The following is a 13,336-nucleotide window of genomic DNA, read 5'->3' as shown; positions in this document are numbered from 1 at the left end:
TAATTTTAGTGATCACTTTTACTATATTATTGCCAATAATTTGAGTAATCACTAATTGTGACTAATAATTTTAGTAATCACTTTTACTATATTATTGCCAATAACTTGAATAATCATCAATTATGGCTAATAATTTTAGTAATCACTTTTACTATATTATTGCCAATAACTTCAGTAATCATCAATTATGGCTAATAATTTTAGCAATCACTTTTACTATATTATTGCCGATAACTTTAGTAATCATCAATTATGGCTAATAATTTTAGTAATCACTATTGCTAAACTATTGGCAATAATATCTGTAATCATCCATTGTGCATAATGAAAATTGCTTAATCAGTTATATCATCAATTACTTGGTGGTTAATTACTAATAAAAGAATTACTACTCAGGAGTATTCTGATGGAATAATTATTAATAATCATTGCGGTTATTATTTTGTTCATGTGAAGGAGCTGGGAATGTTTAGTGTGGAGAAGAGAAGACTAGGAGGGATCGTGTTAGGGTCATCCAGGATGTAAAGGTCCGTCACGTGGAGAAGAGACTGGACTGGTTCTGCTCGGCCCCAGTGGGACAAACAGTCAGTAAAACAGTCAGTGAGAAGTTGCCGAGGCCAGTTTCAGATGAAGGTCAGGAAAGTCTCCCGAGTGCTGAGCACCGTCCACACGTGGAATGGGCTGCCTCGGGTATCCTCTAGCACACACCCAGGGGACTTGAGCTAGTTGGCCACTGAGGTCCCTTCCCACTCTAACCTTTGGAGATGTGCTAAAGGCAGGACTTGAATCCAGGTCTGAGAGCTTCCGAGGTTGGCTGGCCTCTCTTCACCCCTGAATTCCACCTCTCTACCAGAGGGTCAGAAGCTGACCAGCCCCAGCCTCAGGCAGGGCTTGATCTGAACCAGGACTGGTCTCTCCACAGGGGCCTTCAGGAAGCACAGATCACTTTGGCCGCTAGACTGGGGGAAGCAGAAGAAAAGATCAAGATTCTACATTCAGGTACTGCTCGGGGTTGCCTCGGGGCCCCCATTTAGACCCTGGCCGGAGCAGGGAAGCAGCACTCCAGAGCTGGGACCACTTAGGGGGAAAGACATTACAAATGGGTCTCTGCCTGAGACTCCCGCCGCGGGGGGGACTCCAGGTGTGGGAACTCCCTCCGAGGATGTAGACCGGCCATCCCTCGGCAGCTCAGACACGGGTCAGAGGCAGGAAGGCTTCAGCCTGGCTCTTCCCTGGCCTCTGCCTCCCAGGCCAGCTCTCTCCCCCAGGCTGTTGGTTTGTGATTTCATTGCTCAAGGAATTCCCTCTCCCGGTGCGTCCTGTAGTCTTGGAAAGTGGTCTGGGGAGGCAGAGCGACTTTCCAAGGGCCGTGCAGCTAGCATATGCCAAAGGAGGAGCCTTTAGTCCAAGCATTTGACTGGGGAGAGTCACGATGCCTCCTTAAAGCGGGCAGAGAGGTGAAAGGGATGGAGATGGAGACGGGACCACCTGGGTTCAAATCCTGCCTTGTACAGAGCAGAAACTAGTGAGTCCTCGTACTTACTAGTGACCCTGGGCAAGTCACTCATCCCTCTTCGGCCTCAGTTTGCTCCTCTGTAAAATGAGGGTGCTAAGGATGGCCCCTCCCTCCCAAATGGCATTACAGAAATAAAACATTTTGCAAACCATGAAGCACCAGATCAATGCTTGATATTAAAGACTCTCCTCCAGCAAGGGATCGCCTGTGCCTAGGCCTAAGTCACATATGACATTCCTTGATGAATGCAACAACAGAAATGACCCTTCTTCAAACTTCTAATGATTAATATCAAGCAAGACGTGAGTCAGGGAGTTTCCTGCTCTTATGGACAATGGGGTGAGCCGGTGTCCCATCGTGGGGAAAACCATGGATTTGAAGTCAGAGGACCTGGGACTCTTACCACTTACTCTACCCAAAGTGGCATTGGGCAAGTCACTGAGTAGATCTCTGCCTCAGTTTCTCAATCTGTAAAATAAGACTTTTGGATTAAATGGCCTCAGAGGTACCTTCTACCATTCTGGGATCTTTCCCTAGATCCTGATATCTTTGTAAAATAACGAGACTGGGCAAAATGCCTTCTAAGACCCTTTCCAGCTTAAAATGTGCCCCTACCGAGGTCCAAATGGGAGAGGGATTCCTTAGAGATAGTGTTTACAGATGACCCCTATAACCAGTGGACATATAGTGTCCTAAAAGAGATCCACAGACAGTCCAAAGAGTCCAGTCTAATGATTCATGAAAGAATAGACTTAAAAATGCCCCTTGGTCGTGGGCAGCTGGGTAGCTCAGTGGATTGAGAGCCAGACCTAGAGACGGGAGGTCCTAGGTTCAAATCTGGCCTCAGACACTTCCTAGCTGTGTGACCCTGGGCAAGTCACTTGACCCCCATTGCCTAGCCCTTACCACTCTTCTGCCTTGGAGCCAATACACAGTATTGACTCCAAGAAGGAAGGTAAGGGTTTAAAAAAAATGCCCCTTGGTCAAGGGCAGCTAAGTAGCATAGTGGCTAGAGCACCAGTGGCTGGAGTCAGGGGACCTCAGTTCAAATCTGGCCTCAGTTACTTCCTAGCTGTGTGACCCTGGGCAAGTCACTTAACCCCCATTGCCTAGCCCTTACTACTCTTCTGCCTTAGAATTGATATTTAGCATCAATTTTTTTAACTCATACCTTCCATCTTAGAGTCAATACTGTATATTGGTTCCAAGGCAGAAGAGTGGTAAGGGCTAGGCAATGGGGGTCAAGTGACTTGCCCAGGGTCACACAGCTGGGAAGTGTTTGAGGCCAGATTTGAACCTAGGACCTCCCATCTCCAGGCCTGGTTCTCAATCCACTGAGCTACCCAGCTGCCCCCTTTAGCATCAATTTTAAGAGAGAAAGTAAGGTTTTTTTAGTGTCTCTCATCCAAGAATCAGCAAGGTGTCATTATTTAAAGAGGATTGGATTTGTACTTAGAGGGCCTGGATTTGATGCCCAACTCTGCCAGTCACTTACATTTGGCCTCGAGTTTCCTTGCTTGTAAAATGAAGACTGGATGACCACTACAGTCCTTTTTGGCTCTAACTCTGGGATCCTGAGGCTGACCCTGTAGCCACTTTGTCCTGCTGCTGCCTTCTTGATTTAGACAGATAACAAGCCAGGCACTGTGCTAAGTAATGGGAATACACACACACACACACACACACACACACACACACACACACACACATGTGATTTCTACCCTCAAGGAGCTAATAATCTAATGAAGGAAGATAATCCACAAAAGAAATGTAAAAAGTAGGAGAAAAAGGAAATTCAAAACGGTACCTGGTTAGCAGCACAGTAGAGAAGTCAAAGAAAGCTAAAACTAGGGCAGCCAGCTGAGAAATGAGAGGATGGCCGTGCTGGGCTCCTTCTTAAATGAAGATTTTGGTATTTATGGCTATGCCCTCCAGTTAGAGAGGCAAGAGAATTGTGAGGAAATGGAAGCATCAAGGCCGATTTCATCCTACAAGGTGATAAGGTTTCCAGTGAGAGAAATGTGTAATTGTTCGTGTGTGTGTGTGTGTGTGTGTGTGTGTGTGTGTGTGTGTGTAGATCAATGAATGGATGGATGATTGGATGGGCAGGTGGGTGAGTGAATGGATGATCAGATGGACGAATGAATGGTGAGGTGGATGGATGAATAAATGGATAGGTAGATTGGTGGAAATTTGGGTGAATGGATTGGTGCAAGGATGGATAATTGGATAGATGGATGGATGATGAATTGTTTGATGTATTTATAAACTCATGGATGGATGAATCATTGCATGAATAGATGGATGGATGGATCAATGAATAGATGGATCAATGGATGAATGGATGGATAGATGGATCAGTGGTTGGATGAACAATGGATTGTTCCATGGATATATAAACTCATGGATGGATGAATAGATGGCTGGATCACTAAATAGATGGATCAATGGATAGATTGATAGATGAATGCATGGATGAATCAAGGGATGGTTAGATGGATATATTGGTAAGTGGATGGATCAAGGGATGGATGAATGGACAGATGGATTAGTGGTTGGATGAACAATGAATTGTTTCATGGATGTATAAACTCATGGATGGATGAATGAATCATTGGATGAATAGATGGATGGATGGATGGATCAATGAATAGATGGATCAATAGATGAATGGATGGATAGATGGATCAATGGTTGAATGAACAATGGATTGTTTCATAAATGTATAAACTCATGGATGGATGAATAGATGGCTGGATCACTAAATAGATGGATCAATGGATGGATTGATAGATGAATGCATGGATGAATCAAGGGATGGTTAGATGGATATATTGGTAAGTGGATGGATCAAGGGATGGATGAATGGACAGATGGATTAGTGGTTGGATGAACAATGAATTGTTTCATGGATGTATAAACTCATGGATGGATGGATGAATCATTGGATGAATAGATGGATGGATGGATCACTGAATAGATGGATCAATGGATGAATGGATGGATAGATGGATCAATGGTTGAATGAACAATGGATTGTTTCATAAATGTATAAACTCATGGATGGATGAATAGATGGCTGGATCACTAAATAGATGGATAAATGGATGGATTGATAGATTGATGCATGGATGAATCAAGGGATGGTTAGATGGATATATTGGTAAGTGGATGGATCAAGGAATGGATGAATGTTTACATATATACCTACACATATGCACTCATGAATATAAATATACACACAAACACATACCTACACAAACCCCTTTTCAGTCTGAAAAGATGAAAGTCAGTAAGAGTTAGGATCATAATTGTACAACCACATAGGGCCTCAGAAGTCATCTAGTTTAACCCTCTCATTTTACAGATAAGGAAACCGAAGCCCAGAAATAGTAAGTGATTTTTCCAAGCTCACACAAGTAGTTGGACCATGGATCATAGGAGGAAAAGGAAAATCCCAAATTTAGAGCTAGAAATGACCTCAGAGGTCTTCTGGTCTAACTCCTTTGTTTTATAGATGAGAAAACTAAGCCCCTCTCCGGAGATAAGGGACTTAAGTCGACCAAAGTCACTTGGACAGTTGGAAAAGGGGAAGACGGACTTGGTCATCAGATTTCTATTTCAGTAGAAGGAAAGAATTCCTGAAGGCTCAAGGAGGCAAATTTAGGACCAATAATAAAGGGAGCCCCTTAAATGTCTGATGAATTACCCCAAGAGAAATAAGTTTCTTTACTCCTGAAAGGCACAACAGACCCAATATATGGGGAAGCTGAAGATGGATTTACAGGAACTTCTGAGTAATACAGAAGCCCCAGGACATTGAGGAAAAAGAAGGCTGTTAAGGAAGTCCGGGTCATGTCCCTAACCTTCTGTGATGACATCATAGAGGATAAAGCTTCCGTGCTTCCCCACTTAAGCCTTCACCCCCAGAGCTCCTTTGCCTTGTTTGTCAGGGACCCAGGACCTCTGACACAGGTGGGAGAGTAGGGCCAGGTTCTACTGTCAAAGGATGTGACTGTCACTGCCTTTGTGACTCAGTCATCATTGCCCAGCTCATCCGTGGATGTTCTGTGCCTAAGACCTCAGGCAGCTTTCAGCATAGCCCTGATGCACCAGACTTTTGCCAGAACCAAACACGACACGGGGGGACACACATCCAGGCAAACAGAGAAAACCTCCCAGGTAATCAGACTCCCCAGAGCTGCTCTCCAAAGGAAACCTCCCTTTGCTCCCTTGTCTTCCCTCTTGTCTACACGGTCAGCTCTCCAGCCCCATTTGAAGGAAGGCCTAGTCTGATATTATCCCCAAAAGTCTGGCGTCTCCCTCCTATGTTTGCCAAACACAGACAGCCACATAGAGAGAGAAGAGACAGGATGGTATGTGGATTTTGAGTCAGGACCTGGGTTCAAATTCTGATTCTCACAACACTGCCTGGAGGATCTTCAGCAAGTTATTTAATCTCTCGAGGCCTCCATTTCCTTAGGTGTAACACTAGGGGATGGAGGAAGAGGGTTGGATTCAATGGCCTTTGGGGATCCCTTCTAGCCCTAAATCAGCACTCTCGTTGGGGATATTGGCACCAAATGTTATCTTCTCGCTCCTGCTTTTTGGTTATGTTAATCCCCTTCCCAAAAGACTTTGCCCTCCACAGAGGCAGCTAGGCAGTATGGCGGCTTGAGCTCTGGACTTGGAACCAGAGAGAACTGGGTTCAAATCCTCCCTTGGACACTAACTAGCCGAAGGGTCACTCTGTGTGTCTGTTTTGTCGTCTATAAAGGAGGGGAGTGGGAGTAAGATTCGGTGACCTCTGAGATCCCTTGCTGGGCTGAGTCTAGAACTGGGACGATGATGGCAGAGGGACCCAGAGGAGGTCTGGGAGGCCTCTGCCTTTGGGCCCCAGGAGAGGGAGGGTTGGCTCACTCATCGTGTCCCTTTTTTCTTTGACGAACAGCGCTAAAGGCCACACAGACAGAGCTCCTGGACCTGCGGTGTAAATACGATGAAGAGGCAGCTTCCAAGTAAGTGAGCCCCTTTGGGCCTCTCCCATCTCCCCCCTTTTGGTGAGTCAGAGCAATGGCAGCCGTGGCAAACCAGCCCTGCCAGATTTCAGCCACCTCCTGAGCCCGCATGGACCCCAGGTCCATGGATCTATGGACAGAACTTTGAATTTAAATTCAAAAGACTTCCATTCGAATCCTGCCTCATTGACTAGCTTCAGGTCACTTCACCACTCTCAACCTTTATTTTCCTCATCTATAAAATGGAGATAAAAATAGCACCTGCCTCACAAGGTTGTTATGAGGATAAAATAAGGCACTGTATATAAAATGTTTTCAAACACTAAAATAATCACATTAGAACACATAAAATAATTCAATAATCCAGGGCTATCCCGGCCGTTAGCACAATGAATGGATTGGCTGCTATTCCTGCTTCTGGGTCCCCATAGATATTTCTCCCCTTTCCCTGATGCCATATTACTGAGTCTTATGATAGGCTGGCAAAAAAAAAAATGGAGTTCTAACAAATCCTGCCTTGGGCACTTACTGCTGTGTGACCATGGACGGGTTGCGTCGCCTTCATGGCCTCAGTTTCCTCACCTGTAAAACGCCAGAGTGGGCTCAATTACCAATAAGGACCCTTTCAACTCTAGATCTATGAACTGCTAATACTTTCCTCTATCCCCAGGCAACCAATAAACCTTTATCAATCATCTATTATGTGTCGGGCACTGGAGATCCAAGTGCCAAGAATAAAACAGTTGTGACTCACACGGAGCTTCCATTCTGAGAGAGACGTAGAAGTATATAAAGAAAAAAATATATGTATATATACACACTATCTATAGATATATCAATCATATATCTATCGTTACATATTGTTCAGTCGTTCCAGTCATGTTTGACTCTTCGCCATGGTCCAATCCATTCGGGATTTTCTTTTTTTTTTTATGTAAACCCTCAACTTCTATCTTGGAATCAATACTATGTATTAGTTCCAAGGCAGAAGAGTGGTAAGGACCAGGCAATGGGGGTCAAGTGACTTGCCCAGGGTCACACGGCTAGGAAGTATCTGAGGCCAGACTTGAACCCAGGACCTCCTCTCTCTAGTCCACTGGCTCTCAGTCTACTGAGCTACCCAGATACTCCCCATTCAGGATTTTCTTAGCAAAGATACTAGAATGGTTTGCCATTCTCTTCTGCAGCTCATTTTACAAATGAGGAAACTGAGGCAGCATTAATTGATTTGCCCAGGGTCACATAGCTGGTAAACGTCTGAGGCTGGATTTGAACTCAGGTTTTCTTAATTCCGTTCCCAGCACTCCATCCACTGTACCACCTAGCTACTAGATAGGTAGGTGGATAGATGGATGGATGGATGGATGGATGGATGGATGGATGGATGGATGGATGGATGGATGAATGGATGGATAGGTAGGTGAATGGATGGATGGATGGATGGATTGATGGACGGATGGTTGGAGAGAGAGAGAGGTGATAGGTAGGTAGATATTTGTTAAATATATTATATATAATATAGATATAAATCAATGGATATTATATAAATATGATAGACAACCTAAATATAATAGCTATATAATATAAATCTCTGGGTAGTCATATAACATATGCTATAATGATATAATATTGATTATAATCTATATATTATATAATATAGATATATCCCATTATCTATATTATATATAGATCAATAGCTACATAACACTGATATCTGTGATATAGTAATGTAATATAGCTATATAATATCGATATAATTTATGTATTTTATAATACAGATATATTCAGTTATATATATTCTATAGATATAATAGCTACATAACACTGATATCTAGATAGATAAAGAAATGATATAATTATGTAATATAGAAATCATCTATTTATTTTATAACAAAGATATATCCAGTATAAAAGGGTATTCTTTATTACTGTTCTAATTTAATAGGAGACCTGGAGGTCCTTTTACCATAGAGTTGTGTAGATATATGAGCCCACAGTAACAGGAAGTAGAAACCAGAGAGACAGGAAATGATGTAGAGAAGAATACATAAAAGGCTGGCATGAGGACTGAGGAGGAAACTTGATTGGACCTGATCTTGGGACACATTTAATTGGGTTTGGTCTTGGATTGGGCTGGATTGGGTTGGAATTTTGTGGGGTGATTGTTATTGATCAGTAGGACTTTTCTCTAGTGGCAGTTATAGGCAGATATCGGGAGTTATAGGTAGCTAGTTAGGCAATTTTTCTCTCTACCTCTTTCTTATATTTCCCTCCTTTTATTATATTCTCATTAAAATAAAAATTGTTAAAAGCTGCTCTCCTATTTTGTCAAACTCTTAATTTAACCCCTACACCAGTTATATAGTATATATAATATAGATGTAATAAATATATAATACTGATAACCTGGATAGATTCAAGTAGATAACATATGATATAATAATGTAATATAAATATATACTATGGGTATAATCTATATATTATGTAATATAGATATATCCATATAGATAATATACAAAGTAGTTACATCCAAGTACCAGTGACTCTCCCAGCTCTAGAATTTGAGAAGTAGGAGGAATCTCGGTGGTCCTCTGATTTAACCCATACACAAAGGGAATCCCCACTATCATTTACCCAATACTTAGTCATCCCCAAACTGTCATTCTCACTGCCAACTCCCTACCCCCCCCCCGTCTCAGGCCCCTCTGGATTCCCATCCTTACTCCTCCATCTCACACTCACCATCTGCCACCCCATGGCTCTTGTGCTGAGATGCTGGAGCAAGCTTCTGGTTCAGGAGCATTGCAGCACCCTGTAGACTCACAGACTAACTGATGGCTGGATGGACAGATGGAGGAAGGGAGCGATGGATGGATGGATGGATGGGTGGATGGATGGATGGATGGATGGATGGATGGATGGATGGATGGATGGGTGGATGGATGGATGGGTGGGTGGGTGGGTGGGTGGATGGATGGATGGATGGGTGGGTGGGTGGGTGGATGGATGGATAGATGGACAGTGGGCTGGCCATCTGAGCAATAGCTGGCTCCTCTCATGGTACATGCACCCACTTTGCAGAGTGCTGACTGTTAAGCAGTAGGCTGGGGTTGAGCTGACTCCTTCACTTCATTAAATGTACATTTGCTGCTCTTATTTTTGTTGGGAAGATGCCATCTATTTTTACGAGGCAGGAACATCTCCTGCCTCCCTTTGGCACCCACCAGCGACCTCCGCTGCCAAACACTTACAGCTGTTCAAATGTTTTGCCAGTCTCACAAACACACGGCAACAGAATTTTCATTCACATTATGTAACACAGAGAGAACACTTAATCATATAATACCAAAACAGATGTTCTTGGGTAATTTGATATGCCATTCATACAATGTGGCGTTGTAAATTATCGTGCCTTTGATCAGCGTTCAAGGTTCAGCCATGGAAGAGTGAGAGGTAGAGTGGTCAGAACAGGTCAAGGAGGAGATGATCTGGAAATCCTGGCTTCCTCCTTCCCCTGGATCTCCTTGGCCTTCTCTTCCTCCTCCTCCTCCTCCTCCTCCTTCCTGGAGCTCCCTGTTGCCTTTGAGTTCTAAATGCACCAAAGCCCCAGACCTTGGCAAAAAGAGTCCCAAACTCTGGAGCCAACAGGTCCTTGGAGAGGACAGCTCAGGAAAGGGACCATTCACCCTACATTGTATCCAAATTGGCCAACTTTCTGTTCCTGAATTCAGCCCTCCGCCTCTCATTTCCATGCTCGACTGCCCTAATGGCTGGAATTCCCTTCTTACTGCCTCTTCTTGGGATACCCATCTTCCTCTACAGTTCCTCTCCTATGCTCTCTTGCCATATCCCCTTTGTTGTTAGGGCTTGCTTGCTCAGCATGGTACAGTAAATGGAAAGACCACTGGCTTTGGAGTCAAAGGACTGGAGTTCAAATCCCATTTCTTCCACTTAATAGCTTTGCAACTATAGAAAATGGCTTAGAAACTCTCTGGGCCTCAGTCTCCTCATCTGTAAAATGGGAAGATTGGATCATACTAGATGATCTTCTCTTCCATCTCCCAGAAATTCCTCCTCCTTTCTTTAGGGTTCTTCCTCCTCGTGTCTCCTGCTCATCATCTTTAGGCCATGAGAAATAGTTTTTTTCTTACCAGCATGATATCTACCACTGCCAGAGCCATAACGAGGCTGAGAGAGTCAGAGCTTTGTTCTAGGACATTGGCATTTCAAGGGAGCAAAAACTGTAATGTATATATTCAACAGCTAGAAGCCACTATTGTAACTAATTCACCTTCCCACTCATCAAATTTGGCTTTCTTCTTACACGTTTTCACGTCATACATCATAAAATTCATTTGAGAGCTGTTGTCAGCTCACACATTTGCACTGCCAGGCAACTATGTTCATGGCTTACTGGACCTGTAGTACACATCGTGAGGGGAGAGATTGAGTACAAGGCAGAAGCTTACATTCTTCTAGGGAGGGAAACGGGTAAGTAGAGTCACCATTTATTGCACCAGCATTTATTAAGCTCCTCCTGCATCCCAGGCACCGTGTTGGTGTTTTGGAAGCAAAGACAAAAATAAAAGCTTCCTGCCTTCAAACAACTTCCTTTTTATTTGCGACTTCCTGCCTTGCCTCAACTTTGTATCTCCCTGAGGACATAGCACAGTCCCCATACACAGCAGACCTTTCAAAAATGGCGGGTTGGGGGGTTTTAGGGTTAGGAAGGAAGCAAGCCCTGCTCAACTCATCATTCTAGCCAGCTCCTTTTAGCAGCCAGGGAAGAAGCACCAAGCAGTCTAGTGTCCTGGGTGGGAAATCAGGCTAATGTCAGAGCCTGAACTCTAAGTTAATCTTGGGAATTATTGCCAGAATACCATCCTACCCCCATGGGGAAAGAGAGACAGAGAGAGGGAGGGAGAGAGAGACAGAGAGAGGAGAGACAGAGAGAGGAGAGAGACAGAAAGAGAGACAGAGAGACAGAGAGAGAGACAGAGAGAGGAGAGACAGAGAGAGGAGAGAGACAGACAGACAGAGAGACAGACAGAGAGAGGAGACAGACAGACAGAGACAGAGGAGAGAGAAATGGAGGGAGGGGGAGGGAGAGAGGAGAGAGAGGGAAAGAGAGTGTGTGTGTACCCTAATACTGAACAGGGTCTAGTCCTCTCTCCTTGACCATCCAAGATCCAGGGAGGGTGCAGGCTTGGGTTATGTCCCCCACTTTCATCCTGGAAACCCCTTTTCATGGCTTCTCTCTTCTGTCTCAGGGCAGATGAAGTAGGAATGATCATGACCAACCTGGAAAAGGCCAATCAGGTAAGGAGTCCAAGAGTGGGGGAAAGGCCTGATTTCCCCCCCCCCCTTTTCATCTTCTAATTCATTCTGCAAGGGACAATAGGAGAGATAGTGGGATAGAGGGTCCAGCTCCTCCAGAAAGGAAATGGGGGTGGGGGTAGGCCTAGGGAGCCAGGAGGCCTCGAGTTTGAATCCTGCAACGGACACTTAGTACCTGTGTTCCTTGACCTGTAAGATGAGAGAATTGGACTAGATATCCACTGAGGTGGTCTTTTCTAGCTCTAAATCAAGAATGCATGAGTGTGTTATATAGATAATGCAATATATGGTTTTTATACATATTATAGATAATTATAATCTATATTCTATATAATTATAAGATAGACAATAATTATATATCATATATTATAATCTATACTCATACATTCTATAGAATCATAATCTATATTCTTTATAAGTATACTCTATATTATATATAATTAGGATATATATACAATAATTATATATCATATGTGATAATCTAGTCTATATAAGTATACTTTATATAGAATTATAATCTATATTCTCTATAATTATAAACTATATACATAATAAGCATATATTACATATGATTATATCTATAGTCTATTATATAGTCTGTATATATCTATGTTCTATAAATTATAATCTGTATTCCATATAATTATATATCCTATGTAATTATAATCTCTATTCTATATGATATATACAATAATTATATATCCTATGTGATTATAACCTATAGTCTATAATTATACATTATATAGAATAATAATCTATATTCTTGATAATTATAAGTTATAGATACAATAAGTATACATTATATATGATCATATCTATAGTCTATTATATATTCTGTATATCTATATACTATATAATTATAATCTATATTCTCTATAATTATATATTCTATGTAATTATAATCTATATTCTATATAAGATCTATATAATAATTATATATCATATGATTAATCTATAGTCTATATAGTTATACATTGTATAGAATTATGATTTATATTCTATATAATTATAATATATATACAATAATTATACATCATAGATGATTATAATATATAGTCTAATTAGATATTATATAGAATCATAGTCTATATTTTATCATTATAATCTATAATCTATAGAATTATAAAATACATACAATAATTATATATTATATATGATTAATCTATAGTCTATATAATTATACATTATATAGAATACATATTCTATATAATTATAAGATATATACATAATAAGTATACATTACATATGATTATATCTACAGTCTATTATATATTCTGTATATATCTATAGTCTATAATTATAATCTATATTCTATATAATTAGTATCCTATGTAATTATAATCTATATGCTATATAATTATATATCCTATATAATTATAACCTAGTCTATATAATAAGATATATACACAATAAGTATATGTTATATATGCTTATATCTCTAGCCTATATAATTATATATTCTATA

General features: G+C 41.6%; 1 protein-coding gene and 1 long non-coding RNA gene across 2 annotated transcripts in view; one reads left to right on the top strand and one right to left on the bottom strand.

The window, feature by feature from the left end:
- Positions 1-13,336, top strand: part of CUX2 (cut like homeobox 2) — a 461,792-nt gene that overhangs the window by 405,379 nt on the left and 43,077 nt on the right. The window contains 3 exon segments of the mRNA XM_056821762.1: positions 923-999; positions 6,468-6,534; positions 11,805-11,853. Coding sequence (XP_056677740.1) covers positions 923-999; positions 6,468-6,534; positions 11,805-11,853 — 193 coding nt within the window.
- LOC130458220 (uncharacterized) lies at positions 400-5,477 on the bottom strand. Its single transcript, XR_008917321.1, has 2 exons — positions 5,383-5,477; positions 400-959 (listed from the first exon to the last, which is right to left on the bottom strand). It is a non-coding gene; the product is annotated as an uncharacterized LOC130458220 (long non-coding RNA).

Source organism: Monodelphis domestica, chromosome 3 (assembly GCF_027887165.1).
Source record: "Monodelphis domestica isolate mMonDom1 chromosome 3, mMonDom1.pri, whole genome shotgun sequence".
Taxonomy (NCBI): Eukaryota; Metazoa; Chordata; class Mammalia; order Didelphimorphia; family Didelphidae; genus Monodelphis; species Monodelphis domestica.
This window is presented reverse-complemented; position numbering and strand designations above follow the sequence as displayed.